The sequence below is a fragment of the Dendrobates tinctorius genome, unplaced genomic scaffold (assembly GCF_039654945.1).
Source record: "Dendrobates tinctorius isolate UK_male_01 unplaced genomic scaffold, ASM3965494v1 ptg000016l, whole genome shotgun sequence".
Classification (NCBI taxonomy): domain Eukaryota; kingdom Metazoa; phylum Chordata; class Amphibia; order Anura; family Dendrobatidae; genus Dendrobates; species Dendrobates tinctorius.
The window spans coordinates 1,172,754-1,193,886 of NW_027361684.1; the positions used below are offsets into that span (position 1 = coordinate 1,172,754).

At 40.9% G+C, this 21,133-nt stretch overlaps 1 protein-coding gene across 1 annotated transcript in view; it reads left to right on the forward strand.

Moving 5' to 3' along the window:
* GLRA2 (glycine receptor alpha 2) overlaps positions 1-21,133 on the forward strand; it is a 267,688-nt gene that overhangs the window by 99,304 nt on the left and 147,251 nt on the right. The window contains exon 6 of the mRNA XM_073565226.1: positions 12,562-12,699. Within this exon, the coding sequence (XP_073421327.1) occupies positions 12,562-12,699 (138 nt within the window). The remainder of the gene's footprint in view (positions 1-12,561; positions 12,700-21,133) is intronic.

The window sequence follows — 21,133 nt, forward strand, 5'->3', positions numbered from 1 at the left end:
TTAAAGTTCTAGGAAATTTGCATCCTAAATGGATAATAAACTACAAATACAGGGTGGGCCATTTATATGGATACACCTAAATAAAATGGGAATGGTTGGTGATATCAACTACCTGTTTGTGGCACATTAGTATATGGGAGGGGGGAACTTTTCAAGATGGGTGGTGATAAACTTGTAAATAACTCATGAAAGAATAAAGTTACACTAACACCAAGCACACCATTGTTTTTCTTGTGAAATTCTAAATAAGTTTGATGTGTCACATGACCCTCTTCCCATTGAAAAAAATAAAGTTGGATCCAAAATGGCCGACTTCAAAATGGCCACCATGGTCACCACCCATCTTGAAAAGTTTCCCCCCTCCCATATACTAATGTGCCACAAACAGGAAATTGATAATACCAACCATTCCCATTTTATTTAGGTGTATCTATATAAATGGCCCACCCTGTTCTTAAATAGGAACTGTACTTTTAACAAACTTTGTAAAAACCAAAAATACAGCTGAATATAAAAAACTTTTGATTAAAAAACAAACTGTGATTTAATCACCCTTCCAAGTCCAGCTGTAAGTTTCTCCCTTTGTCTGCTATTGTCTGTTATTGTCTGCAGCGCTAACCTCTCGTTAACAGCACTGCAGCAAATAACTGCCAGGGAAGAGGTACAGGGGTTGAAATTGCAATAAATGTAGTTATTTAGTTTTTTATTATGTACTTTGGCCCATGTAATGATTATTTGTCATAAAAATTCCCAATAAATGCGAGGAAGGTTTTTGCAAATTTCACGTTGTAACCATGAATTGTGCAGTTATCAAAAAAGGGACCCTGCGTCATTTTTTTAAATTATTTTACACTGAAGCTGTGCTCTGCAAGACTCGGCTTCTGGAGACTGCGGTGATGTCAGTAAGATTATCTCAGTTCACAACGCCCAATTCTCATGAGAGCAGGGCTGCTGTGAACTGAAATAACAATACTGTAACGTCTCCTGAGTTAATAGCAGCTGGTTCTCATGATGTTTAGTGCTAGTACTGGACTGATGAATGACCGCGAGTCCGGCACGCGGCCCTCCAGCATTCATCAGTGCGCCACTCGAGCTACTGTGAGACGCAGTGGCTGTGCACTCGGGTAACCTGAAAGGTTTCCAGTGTTCACAGCCACCATGTCAAATCTCCCAGCAGCTATGAGGCCTGGTAACCTCATGGAAAAATGTTGAGGGACACTTTAAGGTTATTTGTGTTTCCAGCTGCGAGAGCACCCCGAGGCTGTGAACTAAGGTTATTTTGGGTGTATATTGTACTGTACTTGTTAATACGGCAGGATGCTGGTGTTAATATTTTGGGAAGTGGCCAATAGCCATAAAGATTCCCATTCTATTAATATCAGCTCACATCTGTTTGCTTTGCCTTTACTGTCAGAGTTTGAGCCGAGTGTCAGTTTACTGTGATCCAATTCTCTTGAATTAGAGAATAGCATCACAGGTGCAGAGAAGATGGAAAACTTTGTTTCTCCATGTTCTCCATTGTTTTTGTAGGCATAAATCGGGCTGCACTTGGGTGATATGTCCAATGTTTTAAATGCACCCATAGAACTGAATAGGTATGTGTGGACTGATTTTCGAAGCCGCTCGCAGCATGCAGCAATTTTTTTTCTTAAGACGATTTAATTTCTCGGCATGAGAAAAAAAAATGCAGATCTGTACTGCCCCATAGTATGACATTGGTCTGAATGCTCTCCGATAAAAAATTAGACGCCAGCTGTCCGTGCAGCACCCCCTTTGGCTGTTAGCCTGTTTTTCGCCACTGTCAATCTTTGACAACGATATCTACAGTGTGCCTCCAGGGGGTGCGTCACTTTGTGCACCCATCAGCACTTCCGTAATGTGATTACAAGGCGTTGATGGGTTACTATAATGGCCAAGGGTCTTCTGAAAACCCTGGTTCCTGTCATGACAGTAGTCATGAGAAAGCCAGCCTGTGGCTGGCTTTCATAGATAACTGTGATTTTTTTTTGCTATATGCATCAATACTGTAGCATTGCTGTATTTAGCCCAAGAGATCAGATGATGGCAGGATAAAGACACCTAAAGGAAATAGCAAACGAAATTTAAAAAAAAAAAAGTTTTAAAAATATGAAAAAAAATACAAAAGTTCAAATCACTCCCCTTTTCCCCCAATAAAAACTAAGGAAAAAATACATATTTGATAAAATAACTTAAATCGCTTGGGGTGCAAAAAATAAGCCCTCACACAGCCCCATATGCTGAAAAATGAAAAATTTGCAGGTATTGGAAAATGTGATACAATCAAAAAAATTTTTATTTTTTTTTAAGACGTTTCCAAAAATTTTTCCTTACTTAAATAAAAAAAAATACTTTACTTTGTTTTTGGTATCTGCATACTTGTACTGACCTGGAGAATCATATTGCCAGGTCAGTTTTACTATACAAGGAACATAGTAAATAAACACCCCTAAAAGCAATTGTAGAACTGCACATTTTTGTCATGGCGGCTTCAGACTCTGTTCGCACTGGGGAGTCTGTTGTGCAGACCTTCCTGTTGCTCAGCCTGAGCGTCGTCGGTGGTTTGTTCTCTGATATTCAGCTTTGCAGGAGTTAACTTTTTGATTAGTTTGAATGGAAGGCTGAGGCTGCTGGGAACGCTTTATCCCTTTAAGGATGGCTCAGAACATGCCGACTATAGCATTTTCATGTCTCTTGCATACTGGTCCTGTGTTGGAGTAGCTGCCGATACTCATATCTTTATTTGGAGTTTGGTTAAGTATACTTTGTTTGTTCTTTTCCCTATTTCTATTGTGTTCCCCTCCCACACATATTGTGTCGTCCTGATAGTTTGCTTTGTGGTGCAGTTTCCTTTATCCTTGTCAGTCGTTATCCGTGGCTTCTCTTACATGTCACATCCTGAGGTGGGAGTTGGGGGTTTAGCTAAGGGCTGGACAGGCGATAGGGACAGGTCGGTGACTAGGGCCTCCCTACCATCAAACTTACCCCTGAGTTAAGGAAAGACAGGGCTCTCCTTGGCCTGAGGGGCAATTCAGGAGCCCAGGTACCTTATCTCCTGTTTTCCCTTTGCTTCCCATGACAATTTTTTGCCATTTCAATGCTCTTAGATTTTGTTCCCGCTTTCTAGTGCATCATATGATAAAATAAATGGTGTCATTCAAAAGTACAACTTGTACCGCCAAAAACAAGCCCTCATATGGCTGTATGGATGGAAAAAATAAAAAAACATGACTGTTGGAAAAGGGGGAGGGAAAAAAAAACAAAAACAGAAAAGTCAGGAAAGGTTTAAAGAACTGGTGAATTAAATATAAAACAAATCTAACAGAAAACTGCTGAATATCACTTTTGGAACTCAGTGCCATAATTTGAAGCCCAAGGACCGCAAATCAAAATTTTTAATCTAGCCTCAATTGGCATGGGTCTTCTTTGAGAATATTGATCTCTCATATGCGCCACAGGGACATTTTGACCCTCAGGCACCCCTAATCATCAAGCCCCAGATGCAATTGCAGCCACCCTATAGTTATGCCCCAGTTAGAACCCCACCTGTAGGTAAGCGGGAGCCTCAGCACTCGTCTCTAGATTTGGTGGCATTTGCACAGTTCCCTGTACTGCTGTCCATGAAGGTTATCTTAACAATCAGGCATGCATTCTAGAGCTAACATCCCAGTGTATAGGATGTGTGGCGCCCCTGAGGCTCAGTCGCCACAGAGGTACTGCACCTACTCCTAAGGTGTAGTTCCCCACCAACTAGGTAAGTTGGGAACTCCTTTCCACACTCCAACACCTGCATCCCACACACAGGATAGTTCAGTAGGTCCGCATAGCAGCTTCATGGAACCCTGCTTCGTAACACGAGATGTGCTGGGAGGTGGGTGGAGTTAGTATAAAAGAGAGGGAAAGTTGAGGATAGTAGGTCAGTCTGACGGGAGGTCAGGCGAGAGGAGTTTAGTTTTGAGTTCAGTTTAGAAAGAGTGCTGCAGCTGCCTTAGTGATCTGAGCCAGCTGGCATGGGAAAGAGAAGAGAAGGAAAAAAGACGTAGACCTGCAACCTAAGCTTCCATAAGAGGGAGAAGGAACAGCGCGGAACGATGGAGTAGGAGAACAGAGAGGAGTTGTGGGTTGGAAGAGGAACCCTGCCTATAGGTTCTCAGCGCAAGGCCGGGGCCCGGTCCCCGAGGTTGTATGGACACTTATGGTTCTGCAGCAGACACCGGTTGAGTAGTTGGCTGTAAATGCACTACTCCCATCCAAGACTTGGGACACAACAGCAACCCATTTGCGAGCCAGGACTCTGAGAGGAGTCCCCGATAGAGGCTACAGCTGTCTGTCATACAAGTAAGGTTTTAAGAACATCTGACAGGAGGAATTCCAGAGAACTACGGTAATGGAGCTCTTCACATTAAAAGGCACAATAGAGGATTCGTTCAGGAAAGGCACATGTTGGCGGAGTGTTGGAGAGGAGAACCCTGACTTGCCCGGGAGGTTGATTGAGTCTCTACCCCGGAGGACATGGCACGGAGGCGGGCACCAGTGGGTACCACGAACTGTGAGTAAAGCTTTGAAACTACAAGCCCTGGTGTCCTCCATTCATTCGTCGCTAACACCTTCTGCACCGCTACATCTGTGTACCAGCATCTATACCATTCTGCGCCTCTCCTCATCCATTGCACCTACACTGCCCTGGGACTACAGCTCCACCTGTGGGGAGCTACACCATCTTTGCTGCACCACACCTTCAGTCCCAGCAGATCTGCATGCAGCGTTGGCTTACCATCTACCTTGCCAAACACCTCGGGTGGCATCACAAACCATTCAATTAAACCTCAACACCATTAATATCACCGCCATTGATATTGGGCACCCAGGGCCACGGACCGGGTCACCGCTGCTGTGACACATCCCCCTGACACCGGCCCGTTACCGAGTACTCCGCTGCCCTGGGTGTGACGGGCGACCCAGATGCATGTCGTCATTTTGATGCGATGTGATTGAATTGGCTCACAGATTGTGTTACAGCATAAAGGCCTCATTGCAATATGTAGCGGGTGTAGTAGTAGTAGTAATAATAATATAAGAAAATACCTCCAATTAGAAATGTAGTATAGTTCTTCTGATTTTCGATGTCGCTGACCCCATGTGCAGGGCATTGCAGTAGCTCAGATATCCATGGTTTTGAGCCCTCAAATATTGACAGTTAGTTGTTTGTAGTTGTAACCATGGATATCTAACCTACTGCAGTGCCCTGCGCATTGGGTAAGCGGCATAGTTAATAAGAACTATAATAAATTTCTAATTGGAGGTATGTAAAATAATGCATATCCTGTAAAATACTCAGGACTAGTTACCAGATAAAAATATAGTGGTTTATTTGCTTACTTCCATCAAAGAAAGGTTATTACAGAAAAACAGGTGAATAAAAATAGGTGAAAGAGAAATTGTCCATTAGATCATGTTCTGAGATCCCACATGGCAAAAGCAACATGTATTCTTCTTCTCTCCGAGATCCTGAATAGCAAATGGCTGCTGTGTCTCAGTTCGGCTTCTCACATCGCCAGCTGTTATGTCATGTCATCTTGCGTCTGTCTCTCATGATGGTGAGGGAAGAAGAGAGCACCCTCTACAGTTAGCCATGAATTATATACGTCTCTTGAAACACGTGATCTCTACATATATGGAGCTGTCTTTCTACCATGAGCCAAGCTTAAAAATAGCCTATGTCATGTAAGCTAAAGCATTCTACAGAACTGGGTCTAATAAGAAATTAACGGATTATTAATATTTAACAATTCCCCCTTTTGAGGGAGACAGACATTAATTGGAACCCTCAAATATAACAAGATCTTCTTTCTTCTTTTCTTCTTCTTTGACAAAATAATTTAATATCAATAATAATAATAATAATAATAATAATAATAATAATATTAGATTACCGTTATAAGTACTCAATGACATAATTGATGTGAATTCATGTTATGGTAAGCCGTGAACAATATTCATATAAAATATGTATAATTATACTTCCCTAAGTCTAAATTGAAGCATCTCAGGTCCAGTCATCATCATCTGATGTCATCTGGTCTTCATTTTGATGTCTTCTGTCTTCTTCTTGGTTCTTTTAAAAATACAGTTTTCTTATAGCATATAGATGTGTTGTGTATCAAATCAAAGTCCATAATTTCAAATGTTAATACGAAAACAAAGTCTATGCAGCTTTAATATCTGTGCAGTGTTATCTTTAAAAACCTGGGCTTACATTGGCTCGCCTTGGATATTCTGGAATCCTCCATCGGTACTGGTCTTTGAACAGGTGTGACGTCTTTGGTCAGCAAAGCAAGGGTTAAAATGACTCTTCCTTGCTAAACATAGCACCATAACCAGTCCTTGTCCTAATGCACAGGACATATGTCAGGGTTGTAGCTTCCTGATAATTACCTTCATTGTTCACCAGCTTTCATCGAAGCTTTTCAGGTGATTGAAAACCTCTGGAACTTGATAAGAACGTGATAACACCGTTCATCTCAGCATCATAGGATCATCGTCCTCTGGTTGTCAGGTTAGACACTTTAATTGTGACTGTCGGTGGTGGATACTGCACTTGTGACTGTCAGTGGTGGATACTGCACTTGTGACTGTCAGTGGTGGATACTGCATTTGTAATTAACACAGTCTATTACTCAGTAATCATAGCTTTGTTACCTTCTGGGACTTCTGGATCGCGGCATTCTTCTTCTTGCAACTGATAAAAATCAATGAAGTTTAGAAATGTGAAAAGTCTTTATTAACATAATTTCAGTATCTTGCTTGAAGTCTTCATTCCCTATTCTATACCAAATCTGGTAATTTCCCTATCCCATAATATCACAGCGTACCATAGCAATCAGTAATATCCATATAATTATTATCAGAATTTGTACTGTATATGGATTTCAATATTTGAAATAATAAACCAATAATAAGTGATAATACATTATTATCCATTTTTTTCATGTGATAGAACATTTTTATGTCATAGGTGTAATTACCTTTTTCAACCCATAGGTGTCACTGTGTTTTATGTAACCAGTGTTTTCATCTTTATTAATAAGGAATATATTTATTATACTAATAATATGTAGGAATGTATAGCCATGAACCAAAATAAGAATATATGAGTGAGCGAATGAATGAATAAAAGAATTGTTGCATATAACTCAGAAGTGAAACATTTTCCTTAGTAATAGAACCATATAATTGCTATATTTAATGAAGCAATATTCTCAGTAGATATTACTTTACTAAATATTGGTGAAAGAATTAAAAATAATGAAAAATAAGAATAAAAATAAAAATAAGAATAAGGCCTTTATGTTGATACAGAGTAGTTATGTCTTCAGTAACATATACCCTTAATATTTCCATGATCTGGATTATTTCATAATTGTCATAAACTTGTGTTACCAAAATATTCAAATCATGCAACTTTGCATATAATTCCTCTTAGTGTAAAGAAATGACTCTTTATAATACTTGTTATTATACCCAATACTTATGCCATTGTACCTTATTAATATTTTTTCCTATTAAAATGTGTGAAGAAGAAGTATTAATCAAATGTGATGATGTAGTCAAGATAAAAAACATATTTCCCCCTTAATACCAAAAAATATTGTTTCATGAAATAATTCATTTATCAAAACCAAAATTAAAAATAATTAATGTATAAATTATGTGAATTTATACTTGCTTATACCATTATTTGTCTGAAGATGTGTAACCATCAAAATTAAACCATATCATAAAATTATCCTTTGGAAAAATTAATTTAAATGTAACACACTTGGACAGAGAAGGAAGGTCCACTATTCCCAGATGCAGCTGGTGAATACCAGGCTCTGTGCTGGTGCCTGTTTAAAAGAGCTAAAGCTGATAAGGAAAGAATAGATTTTCTTCCTAAACTATTTTCTATTTTGTTGTGCGATTGCACTTATCCACAATTAACTAAATCAAGAAATAATTACTATAGAAATACAGAAATATATGTTGTGTAGATAATATTTCATTATGTATCTTAATATTCTAATTTCCTAAAGATAAAAGCTTTGGGGTTTTTTTTTTTTTTCTCTCATGCATTCAGGATCCTGAGGTCTCACAAACGTATCACATTACTCGCTCAGCAGCTGCTCATACACTCAGTCACTGTCACTCAGACTGTGTCACATATTAACTTTAATACACGTATTTTAACCCAAATTATCCTAATTATCAATGCATTGTAAACTATTTCAATTTAGTCTCTTAATATTTCTTTGAATATTCCCCCTTTAAAATTCTTTTCCTAAGGAACAGGGACATAGTATACTGGTATACTTGTATTATTAGAACAAGGTTCAAATTCCCCTGCTGTGGTTGTCATTCAAACCATGCAGTAAAAAAAAACACACACCCAGAACATTTTAAAAAGCAATTGGTTATTTCCTTTTAAGGGTTAGATATATATATAAAATCATGCAATTATTGCAACTTCCTGTGTAAATAAAGACATAAATCCTTGGAAGAGAATTTTTCTCGATTAAGTCCTGCTTTGAAATGAAAATTCTAAGGAAACATAAAAAATAAGGTTAATATCATATAATTCTAAATATTATTACTGATGTAGATTTTAATTTTCATTAAAAAATACAGTTCTACTATTTCTACTTCTACAAACACTCTATATATACTGTATGACTATGTATATATCCACAAACCATAAAACTACAGGATTATACTCTATAAAATAATTACATATAACTCACTAATTGTATAACACTGTTACACAATATATATATTACTTTTTCTAACCAATTCCTACACCCATACTTATTTCTCTGCAAAAAATATCCTGAAAGGTTCTTGCCATTTTAAAGCTAATAGATTCTTGGAGCAGAGTATTCAGTTTACAGGCCATGATGTCACTCACCACCTGTTTCTGTCTGTTAAATTCGGCCATCTTTGTTACAGAAAGAAAATCAGAACTCATCATTTTTCTTAATTCAATTTGTGTCTTTTCGGTGTTCTTTTGCATCATTCCATATGGTTTATAACAAACATGTGATTTTCTTTTTCTTTCTTCGTAGATTTGATTTTGGGGAAATCTCATTTTAGAAGGCTTTGCTAATACAGGCTTCTGATAAGATTTTACTCTGCCTGTCTTCCCAAAATTAGCACAATTTACTTTCCTCTCACGATTCTCGTGTTTTCTGGCGAAATCAAGGAATTGCGCACATTCAAACAAAGAATCTTTTTGTGACGCAATAACACGTGATGCAGGATTTAGAAACCAAAATTTGCTTACAAAACTCCTTATGAGGGACGGTGTTTTGACATTCTCACTCAGCATTTTGTACAAACGTTCATATATGGACATGAACGTAAAAATACATTCCTTCCGACCAATCCTTAATTTTTGAAGAATATCAATATCTGGATGATTTTCATTTGATGAACAAAAAATGAGAATTTTTAATCTGTCCTTATCAGTTAAATTCTCATGTGTCTCACCAGATAACTTTAAAGACAATCTCCTAGCAAAATTTACAGGGATCCACATTTTGAACAACTGATTCTTCTCCTCGTTAGATAAATCAAAGTTATCAGTACAACTTTCAAAGATCTCAGAGTTTCTACAAACATCTATTTTGTTGTCATAAGTAGGAATTATTTGGCATATTTTTATCAAATCCTTCCTCACGTTACTTCGGATTTGGGCCTGTGAGTCTTCTATTTTTAGTGGTACGTCTTTCCCTTGTACGTCCTCTACGTCAGTTCTGAAGTCTCCTCCTACGTCTCCATCTTGTTCCACGTCTGCAAGGTCACCTTCAATGACTGCTACTTGTAACTGTTTCTCCACATTACAGTGAATCTCGGGAATATCACTATTCTCTACACAATCATTTTTAGATTTCTCTGACACAGATCTATGAAATATATCTACCATCTGTAGAATATTTTTTAATCTCTCTCTTTCTCTATTGAAAAACTTAGAATCTAACCTCTGATTCTCGAGTTCACACTCGGCATATAAACTTAACCATAAAACTTCTGAATTAGAATTGTCTACAGACTTAAATTTCAATTTACTCTGCTTAGCAAGACAATTAATGACATCCATTTTATCTTACCTTGAAATGTCTCAGCTCCTTTGATGGACAACGCTGGGTTCCTGTCTTCACACGTCTGGCTTACGTCTGGTACTTTTGGCACTTGTAGTACTTCTCAATCTATCTGGTACTTCTTACTTCTAGGTTCTATGTGATTCTTGTAAGTAGTGGAATTCCCGATAACTTACACATATGATTTGACGTTAGCAAAGTCCAATCCCCCGTGTGTGCAAGTTGAGGGAAATCCGCAAAAAAGTACAAAAATTCAGATCTGGCTGGCTCTCCAATGTAAAATAATGCATATCCTGTAAAATACTCAGGACTAGTTACCAGATAAAAATATAGTGGTTTATTTGCTTACTTCCATCAAAGAAAGGTTATTACAGAAAAACAGGTGAATAAAAATAGGTGAAAGAGAAATTGTCCATTAGATCATGTTCTGAGATCCCACATGGCAAAAGCAACATGTATTCTTCTTCTCTCCGAGATCCTGAATAGCAAATGGCTGCTGTGTCTCAGTTCGGCTTCTCACATCGCCAGCTGTTATGTCATGTCATCTTGCGTCTGTCTCTCATGATGGTGAGGGAAGAAGAGAGCACCCTCTACAGTTAGCCATGAATTATATACGTCTCTTGAAACACGTGATCTCTACATATATGGAGCTGTCTTTCTACCATGAGCCAAGCTTAAAAATAGCCTATGTCATGTAAGCTAAAGCATTCTACAGAACTGGGTCTAATAAGAAATTAACGGATTATTAATATTTAACAAGGTATTTGCTAATATTATTATTATACCTACTACATATTGTGATAGGATCTTGGAGATGGGAATATAGCTTTTAAATAATGTCATCTACATGAACACCTGTATTCTGCTTCTGAAGGATTACTGTCGCTGTACAGGAATGTATCGTTTGCAGATGTGCCAATTTCCAGACTGATGTTATAAGTGACCTGTAATCTAGGCCTTATCTATATGAAAAAAATGAATAAATACTGTTCAGTAAGTCAGGGATTAACAAGTGAAATTAAACTGCTTAAAATAGATTTACACATTGTTTAGGTTGGAGAGGACATTCACCACTCAAGCATTGTCGGCATATCTTTGACAAGTATACATTGGCGTACTATTGTCGAAGTTACATTTAAAAGTGAGGATAAGGCTAGTTTCACACTAGCGTTTATGAGCGCAGCGACAGCCTGCGCACGGCTGCCGCTAAGCCCCGCCCCTGACGCGCCTCCGCCGGTAGCTCCGCCTACCGGCGCATGACGCTGCATGCGCCCTGCGTCCCCTATCTTTATCACTGGGGGCGCAGGCCGTGCGCAATATGCGTTTGGCGGCGCATGCGCCTTCTTGACGGTGCGCCGGCGCAACCAAACTGCAGCAGGTTGCGTTTGGCGCAGGTCGGCGCACCATCAAAAGGACGCATGCGCCGCCAAATGCATATTGCGCACGGCCTGCGCCCCCAGTGATAAAGATGGGGGCGCATGCAGCGTCATGCGCCGGTAGACGGAGCTACCGGCGGAGGCGCGGCAGGGGGCGGGGCTTAGCGGCGGCCGTGCGCAGGCCGTCGCTGCGCTGATAAACGCTAGTGTGAAACTAGCCTTACCCAGATATAGGATAGGAGAGCGATGGGTGTTAGGATGTGCTCCTCAGATAGGGTTGAGTGCCACAACACCAAAGAAAGGCTGCTGCAGATCCAGGATACATGAAATGGAGGAAAACACCATGGAGGATGGATCTTTAACTGCGCTGCTGAAGACACCATATGATGAAAAAGGAGATCCAGGAGTCGATGTGTCGAAAATTGTGATATTATCAGTCAACGCATTTCAAAGTTCACAGACCTCTTCATCAGGACGAAACCTGATTTTGTCCTGATGAAGAAATCTATTAACCTTGAAGCGCGTTGGATGATAAAACCGCAATTTTCAGCACATCGACCCCTGGATCTCCTTTTTCATCATATGGTGTCTTCGGCAGCGCCATTAAAGATCCATCCTCCATCGCTTTTCCTTCTCTTCATTATTGGCTTAGTGCAGGAATAAGTAAGTGTCACGTACATAAGTCATGTAAAAGTGATCCTGCTATAACAAAATGAAGAGGCTCATTAGGAACAAAGCTTGTATCCAGCCCTGTGTATATTTCCATCAAAAGTCAACTGGAAAGTAATGAAGGCTTATATTTAGTCTTTTTTTTTTTTTTTTTTTTTTAAAAACTCAGCATTTCATGAGCATCATTATATTGTGTGAGATATTCCGATTTAGTTCCAATTGAAGTGGGATAATTAGAATTGTTTTGCATGTTAGATGCTTTTTCCCCGGCCGCAAATGAGGTTGAAATGTCTGATTTTCCTTTCCGTGAGACGTTGATGCGCCTTCAATTTACGATCTAATCGACTGTGCTTTGTTTCCCCTAGTTGGATACACAATGAATGACCTCATATTTGAATGGCTGAGTAATAGTCCGGTGCAAGTCGCTGATGGTTTAACATTGCCGCAGTTTATACTAAAAGAGGAAAATGAACTAGGATATTGCACAAAGCACTACAACACAGGTAACTGGTTTGCTTCCCATTTCTGATTCTTATCTATAGGGCTTTGCCTCTTGTAACTGTAACGGCTCTTACACATGGCCATGTTACATATGCAGTATGTAGTGTGTGGGTCCATGCTACATTCACCATGGACAACCACGAGTCCATTCTGTACCTCCATATACCTAATATTTTATATAATCGGAAACATAGGGTGTGTGAACAAAGATTAGATATGGAGAAAGCAAAGTATGTTCGCCACAATGCTGCGTTGCGAAGGTGTTCTCCCCTAGTAGCATTGGTTCTAAGTATTGATGAGCTAACATGCTTAGATGAGTTGCTATCTGCTCATGTGCTAACCGATTGTCTTCGATGTGCTCAAAAAATGTTCTTGCAGGCAATCCCTGTATGTCTTGAGGCTGTCAAACATCCGCGAGACATGCAGCTGTGGAGACTCAAACAGATTTTTCAAGCTCGCCGAAGACACTCGGTCAGTACTGCTAGCATGCACCTTATCCGAGCACTTTCAATCATCACTTGTTCTAAGGCCTCATTCAAACCTTCCTTGTTCTTATACATGTTCTATCCATGTTTTTCATGGATAGAACTCCTACATAAGTTTTTTTTTTTTCTTTTTTGACATGCCAAACTGATGATAAAAGAAAATGGACACATGGACGAAAAATGGATGAAAAATCAGATCCAACACACTAATGAAAACAGTCCATTTTTCCTCATGCGCAAAAAAAAATAGAAAAGACATCACAATGATCCCCAAGAGGGACTACAACACTGAGGAGGACAACATTTACTAAACACTTTCTGTTTTGGTGAAATTAGAGCATTTGAAATTGAAAGATTCCAATGTTGACTAGAGTAATGAGAATAAAAATAATAATTAATAATAATAATAAATTTTATTTCTATAGCGCCGACATATTCCGCAGCACTTTACATTTCGGAGGGGATTTGTACAGACTATAGACATTACAGCATAACAATAATCACATATATTATAACAAATAACAAGAGGAGTGAGGGCCCTGCTCGCAAGCTTACAGTCTATGAGGAAAGAGGGGAGACACGAAAGGTGGGTGGTAACAGTTGCCCTGATTGTATGGACCAGCCATAATGTTAAGTGTGTAACAGTACAGACACAGAGGGCTAATGGATGCATAAAGCATGTGGGAACATGATGCGGGGAACCTGGCTATGGTAAAACTTTTGGCTGTGCTACACAGGGATAGATTAGGTTAATGTGTTGAGGCGGTAGGCCAGTCTGAATAAATGCATTTTCAGGGCACGCTTAAAATTGTGGGGATTGGGGACTAATCGTATTGACCTGGGAAGTGCATTCCAAAGAATTGGCGCAGCACGTGTATAGTCTTGGAGACGGGAGTGGGAGGTTCTGATTATTGAGGATGCTAACCTCAGGTCATCAGCAGAACAGAGGGCGCGGGTAGGGTGGTATACTGAAAGATGTAAACGCCTACATTTTTTGGACCCCTGCAACATGCAGTAGAATGCAATAAGAGGCGATCAAAACATTGTATCTACCCCCAAATGGCATCAGTAAAAAAGTCTGATCAGGGCAGAAAAAATACGCTCTCGCACAGCCCCAGTTCCCAAAAATTGAAAACAGTACGGGTCTTGGAAAATGGCAACAAAAGCAACAGTTTTTTTCTTTTTTCTTAGAAATTTCCAAATTTTTTTCACCACTTAACTAAAAAAAAAAAGAAACCTTCTACATGTTTGGTATCTTCGTAACCGTATTGACCTGGAGAATGATATTTCATATAGTGGACAAGGTAAATAAAATAATTGTGGAATTGCACTTTTTTTGCAACTTCAACGAACACTCTTGGATTTTTTTTTTCCCGATTTCCATTGGTGTCATTCAAAAGTATAACTTGTCCCGCAATGAAGCAATCCCTCATACGGCTGTGGGTATGGAAAAATAAAAAAGTTATGTCTCTTGAAACAAGGGGAGGAAATTTTTATTTTTTTTTTTTTTAACAAACTCTTAATTGTAGTCCGACCTTCTAAAGTTACAGAACTGAAATACGGTATGTAAAATCTGCAGCGATTCTGATGACACAAAGTTTTTAGCACCACTTAAAACAATATTCCATGCTACGGATCTTTAGACACTTCATATTCAAGGATTCTGTAGTAAAATATAATACAAAAAAAGTCACAAATTTATGGAAACCAATCTCCACACCTTCATTAGGAGTATGTCCTCATATACAGGGAAGGTGTACAGAATTATTATACAGTGGTGTGCATGAGGCCATAAGTTTCAAATCTGACAATGGCCTTACACCAGTAGGGTTTAGTCAACATGGCTAACAACAATATATATAGCATTAAATAAGCAGCAGGTCTATAAAAGTGTATTGAAAATTTTTCTTTATTAGGACCCAATAATTAGGGACTTGAGTCACACGGAAATGCTTTGGCTTTCACTGTTTGAGCTTCTGTGCTCCCACTCTCGGAACTCAGACAGGGGAGGTCATGTACTCTGTTTTCTGAGCAGCAGTTGAAAGGAGCCTCTGAAGGTGCATGAACTGAGCTTTGAAAGAGCACAGCAGTATAGTGTTTGGAAGAGAAGGAGGCAAAATAAGCTATTAAAGTGTTTTAGTGTATTATAAAAGTTTATAGCGTTGCAGTGTCTGGAAGAAAACAAAAAATATATTAGTTACTCTTAACTTATCAGTTTATTAAAATTTGTCAACTGTACTTTCCTATACTAATTCTCATAACTAAAACTGGCTAATACTCTGATCATGAGAATCCAAACCATCCTGAAATTCCACTGGAGAAGGAAAAAATGAGAAAGTGTTCAGTGTGTTCTGTAGAATTTCAGCTGGACCTCCTGTGGACTGCAATGAATGCTCAATATAAGGCCGGTATCACACTACCATGTGTGATGCGAGAAACTCGCAGGAGTCTCTCGCATCAACACCTGGCGCTGCCACCGGCACCCAGGACCAGAGCTGCGGCTGCATGTATTTCTATGCAGCCGCAGCTCCGGCCTAAAGGGAAAATCTGGACAGAGCATCTGCTTAAGGTACTGTCACACTTAGCGATGTACCAGCGATCCCGACCAGCGATATGACGCGGTCAGGATCGCTGGTACATCGCTAAGTGGTCGCTAGTGAGCTGCCACATAGGCAGATCTCACTAGCGACATCGCTGCGGACGGGGATCGCTACTTACCTGTCACACCAGGCGATCCTGCGTCCTCCCGCCCGGCTCCACGCGTCGCTCGTCCTCACAGCAGGAAGCGCCACAGGAAGCTGACGACGAGAAACAGTCCTGAACGTTCTCGCGCGATCAGCGATAAGCAGCGGGGGAGCCGGTCGCTGGTAAGTATCAGACACAGAGATATCGCTAGCAATATCGCTATAACGTCACTAGTTATAGCGATATTGCTAGCGATATCTCTTAGTGTGACATGCCCTTTAGCCTCTTAAGCTCCTGCTTTCAGCATTTACAGACTGATTATTTTGCTCCTGTTGCTGTGCAGCATGTACCATAGAAGCTCCGGCTGCAACATTTGTAAGCATGACTAATTTAATTAATAGACTATGCTGACATTTTTTTTCTCCATTTAAGTCTTAAGGTACCGTTACACATAGAGATGCACCTGTGATCCCGACAACGATATGGATCGCTGGTGCATCGCTAAGTGGTCGCTAGTGAGCTGCCACACAGGCAGATCTCACCAGCGACATCGCTGGGGTCGGGGGTTGCTGCTTACCTGTCAGACGCGGCGATCCTGACGTCCTCCCGCCCGCATCCATGCCTCGCTCGTCGGCGCCACAGGAAGCGCAGCAGGAAGTGGCCGACGAGAAATGATCCAGGACCTTCTCGCGCGACCAACGATGAGCAGCGGGGGAGCCGGTCGGAGGTAAGTATCACATGCAGCGATATCGCTAGCAATATCGCAGTGTGTAACAGGGGCTTTAATGCCTCACTCCAGCATTGTTTCTTATTGCACCGCTGGAGTGCTGCTTTACATATAATTCCCTGCCCCTTGTCTCATACTCACATACCACATGATCACGATTAAGAGCTAGTGTAGCTCGAAACGCGTCGACCGTTGTGCTAACATGTTTTTCAAACTTTACCTTTTCATGCTTTAATCTACAAATAAATGTGATGTTTTAATGGATTTTGCAGTTGCTACATTTTCCATTTTTTTTCACAGTGTATTTTGTCATGTCCGCCTAGGGCAGCAATATATAGTCTACAGCATCTTGCTGTTCACCTTCCATAGGCGTATACAGCTGAAAATGATGCACAACAGAATATACGGTGACTCTGTCGACACCATTATAGTCAACTAGCTGAAGAGCCCGGCGCTGCCCGGGCATAGTAACTAACTACGGTTAATTATAACAAATTATAATGATTATATTTATATATATAAAGCTGAGTGTAGAGCTTCGCCCCCTCAGCATAGCCACATTCAATATAATATCCCACATCATCCCGTCAGCCAGAGCCACCGGACTACTACCCCTAATATCCCACATCATCCTGTCAGAGCCATCGGACTACTACCCCTAATATCCCACATCATCCTGTCAGCTAGGGTCACCAGACAACTACCATTAATATCCCACATCATCCTGTCAGCCAAAGCTACCGAACTACTACCACTAATATCCCACATCATTCCGTCAGCCAGAGCCACTGGATTTCTACCCCTAATATCTCACATCATCCCGTCAGCCTGGGGTCAGAACCAGAGCGCTGAGTGGAACGGTCCTAACTTCCATACTGGGGATCCCTTTAAGAGAGGCCTGGGGTCAGAACCAGAGCGCTGAGTGTATTTGCCCTCACTTCCATGCCGGGGATCCCTTTAAGAGAGACTGGGATCAGAACCAGAGCGCTGAGTGGATTTGCCATGACTTGCATACCAATGATCCCTTTAATAGAACCCTGGGGTCAGAATCAGAGCGTTGAGGGATTTGCCCTAACTTCCATACAGGAGATCCCTTTAAGAAAGGCCTGGGGTCAGTACCAAAGCGCAATGTGGATTTGCCCTAACTTCCATACCAATAATCCCTTTAAGAGACCCTGGGGTCAGAACCACAGAGCTGAGTGGAACGGTTCCTTACCAGGGATCCCTTTAAGAGAGGCCTAGGGTCAAAATCAAAGCCCTGGATGGATTTGCTCTGACTTCCATACCAATGATCCCTTTAAGAGGGAAGATGTGCCTATGGGATGGAGGATGTGTGATGGGGGGATATGAGCAAAGGAGGGGGGGTAATTCATTTCTGTCACGTACTCACTGCTCCTTTCAGGGGGGCAGACAATGGCTCGGAGCTTATGTTCCCGAAGATGCAAGATTTCTCCCACCATGTCAGTGTCTGCTGAGGTGTTGTCAAGTGTGAAAACTTGCTCATAGCAACCAATCACAACTCAGCTACTTTTAACCAGCTCTGGTGAAATGAGAGATGCTTAGTGATTGGTTGCAAGGAAAACTGTTGCTCATAGCAACCAATCACAGCTCAGCTTCTTTTGAACAGCTCTGGTGAAATGAAAGATGCTTCGTGATTGGTTGGTGATACACACACACACACACACACACACACACACACACACATACATACATACATTCACTTTTATATATAGAGATGGTCCTGTCGGCGCATATGCCTGAATCTCGTTTTACGGGGATCCGGACATAAGCCCAGCAGGGCTACTGAATATAGGAGAAAATACTGTGTGAATGCGCCCTTAGATTACATTGTATATGAATAGTCGCATCTACATTTAACACTAGAGAGCTGCAGATTTGTACTGTATCCTGTATTGGTGTTACAGGGACTGTTGGTAAAGAATCGGAGCACGTTATCTATTATAAGGCGCCTACTCTCATTGTCTTCAGTGAAGGTCATAATAACATTCTCTGGAGCTTCGTAAAATCAGATAGAGTTCACGTTCGCCGTGTGATCTCTTTGTAATACTCTTATGCCTATATTGCACGCATTCTTCACATGTTTCCATAATAAATCAAAGACACCACTATCATTCTTTGAAGAAGAAAAAAACGATTCCCCAGACACTCCTCGAAGCTTTCTTCTGACTGATGGGAGTGTATTAGCTTGTATTTGTGGAGCGGAGAATGAACGTGCAGACAACCTCCTGACTGTTTCCAAATCCATCCATTTTTAACTGATGCCATAATTTTCCAGATAAGCAGGAGTGTATCCTAAATTGTGTGACTTGTGTCATTGTATGCAGTCTCTCGTATTGACACGTCACAGATTCGGCCATATGTGTCATACTTGCATCTGTCTCTATTAGAGAAAAAAAAATCCTCTGAATTCCAGGTACAGGAGGGTCGCAGTCTGTGCACAAAGTTTCGTCACAGCGTAAAAAAAAAAGTTTGCAGAGATATCGTTTAAGAGGGGAGAAAAAATTAGTGGTGTCACTTCGGATCACTTCTCACTGCTGCACAGGAAGCAAGCACAATGTTTAGATTTCATACATGTCGTGAATGATAAAAACACGTCACAATGAAGTGGTGCAATGTTCATGGCTTGTAGTGGTTGTATGGGACTGGTTTACCACACTTGACTGGTATTGCAGTTTAGTCCTATGTCTGCATCTGATCTGCAATATTTATTATTATTCTTGCTTATACAGCACCATCATATTTCATAGACAACCTCATCACTGCCCCCATTTGGGCTCACAATTCTCTCAGTATTGTAAGGGTCGGCCAGGACTATAGTTGTGGCCAGAGACACTAAAGTATCAGTGTCCAGGCCTTCTCTCACAGAAAGATACAATTCACTGTACGGTGTACCTGCGTCTCCAGGTTCGGGTCCTCCTGGGTACTTCCCAAGTGGTGATGGCCCCTCTCCGAGGCAACTCCCAAATTGAGACACAGTCCATGTTAACTTGAACAGTTTCTTTCTTCTATTGTGTGAAGTTGTCTACTGACAACTTCACACAATACATCCACAGTTGGCACATCATAAATAACACATTCGTGTTTACTTGCTTCCTCAGCTTTCCCTACTTTACTGATGCTTCTATACAGCACGTGCCCGGACCAGACCGTCTTAGACTGCTTCCCAGCTTCTTCCTGGCCTAACCTCGCCATGATGACAATTCCTTCTGCCTGTTTTGCCCCAGACATGAAATCATCCACCACCTGATTTGGTTGCCTCTGGAAAAGCATCCGACCCATCTGTACCACTCCCTGCAAAGCTACAGCATCCTTCTGTTCCTCACTATGTCCGACTCCCGCCCTAAGAGCGTCCGCCCAGGCAATGAGTCGCCACATCTTCTCTACTGCTTTGGCCCACTTTACTGCTGTCCAATAGTCATGGATAACTTGGACTGTCGCTGCTTAACGTTGCGTGGCTGCCGAGCCGTCCTAGGCCTATAGCCCATGTGGACACTTCGGGCACCCTGGCCCCGTCTGAACTAACTTCCTTCTCATCTAACCTTAACTCCCGGAAGCCCCTCCTACACTTATCCCTTTCCTACTAGGAGCTCTATATACTAGAGTGCCTGCCTCTAGTGCCCAAAGGGAGCACTACGCTTTCCCTATTCTGTAAATGGCAAACCTTGCAATGCACTAAATATTATCGCAAATAAAAAACAACAATTCAATAGAACATAAATACAAACAATGGTAATACCCAGAAAGGTGTAGCAGTACCATTCCATATGTGTGGTAATACATGTCAACATGTAGCAGTACCATCTAGCAATGAATAATAAAAACAACATTGAACATCTTACTTAACCCCTTTACACTATGTCTTTGGAATTTGGAAGAGAACCCGGAGATGTTGTCCTTGATGGGATTTGAACCTAGGACCCCATTGCTGCAAAACAGTGCTAACCACTGAGCCACCCATAACAGAAAGAGCCCAAGTAAAATGGTGGTGCAGTGTTTTGTCCAAAAAAGCCATTCCTTCTTTTCTAATACTGAACTGTCCTTTATACATTATCTCCTTATATACAAGGCACCCAGAGCGGACAGACAGAGCTTTATGGGACATGTGTTCACTAATTACTCCTTCTCATCATTGGGACTTGCATCTTATACCACTATCTCTCACATATACAGTACACTGGGGCCAATTTCATAAAAAAAACAATGAGCCATATGTTTTTTGAATGTGGAAGGAAACTGGAGCAAAACAACACAAGTATTAGAAAAAAGCAGAGTTTCTTGTATTTTCCTGCATCATTTGCCTCCATGTGAAACTGACCCATAATACCATACCCATAGACTCCTATTGGACCCTACTGTGCCTCGGATCTCTCATAAAATTTGCCATGTTGCTGTGTTATGTTTGGCTTTATCTCTACCTACTAGCTTTGCTTCATGAAAGTTATCACATACCTACAGGATAAGTGATGCGTTTCTGATTAATGGGACCCGCACCGATTTCAAGATTGAAGCCCTGAAATC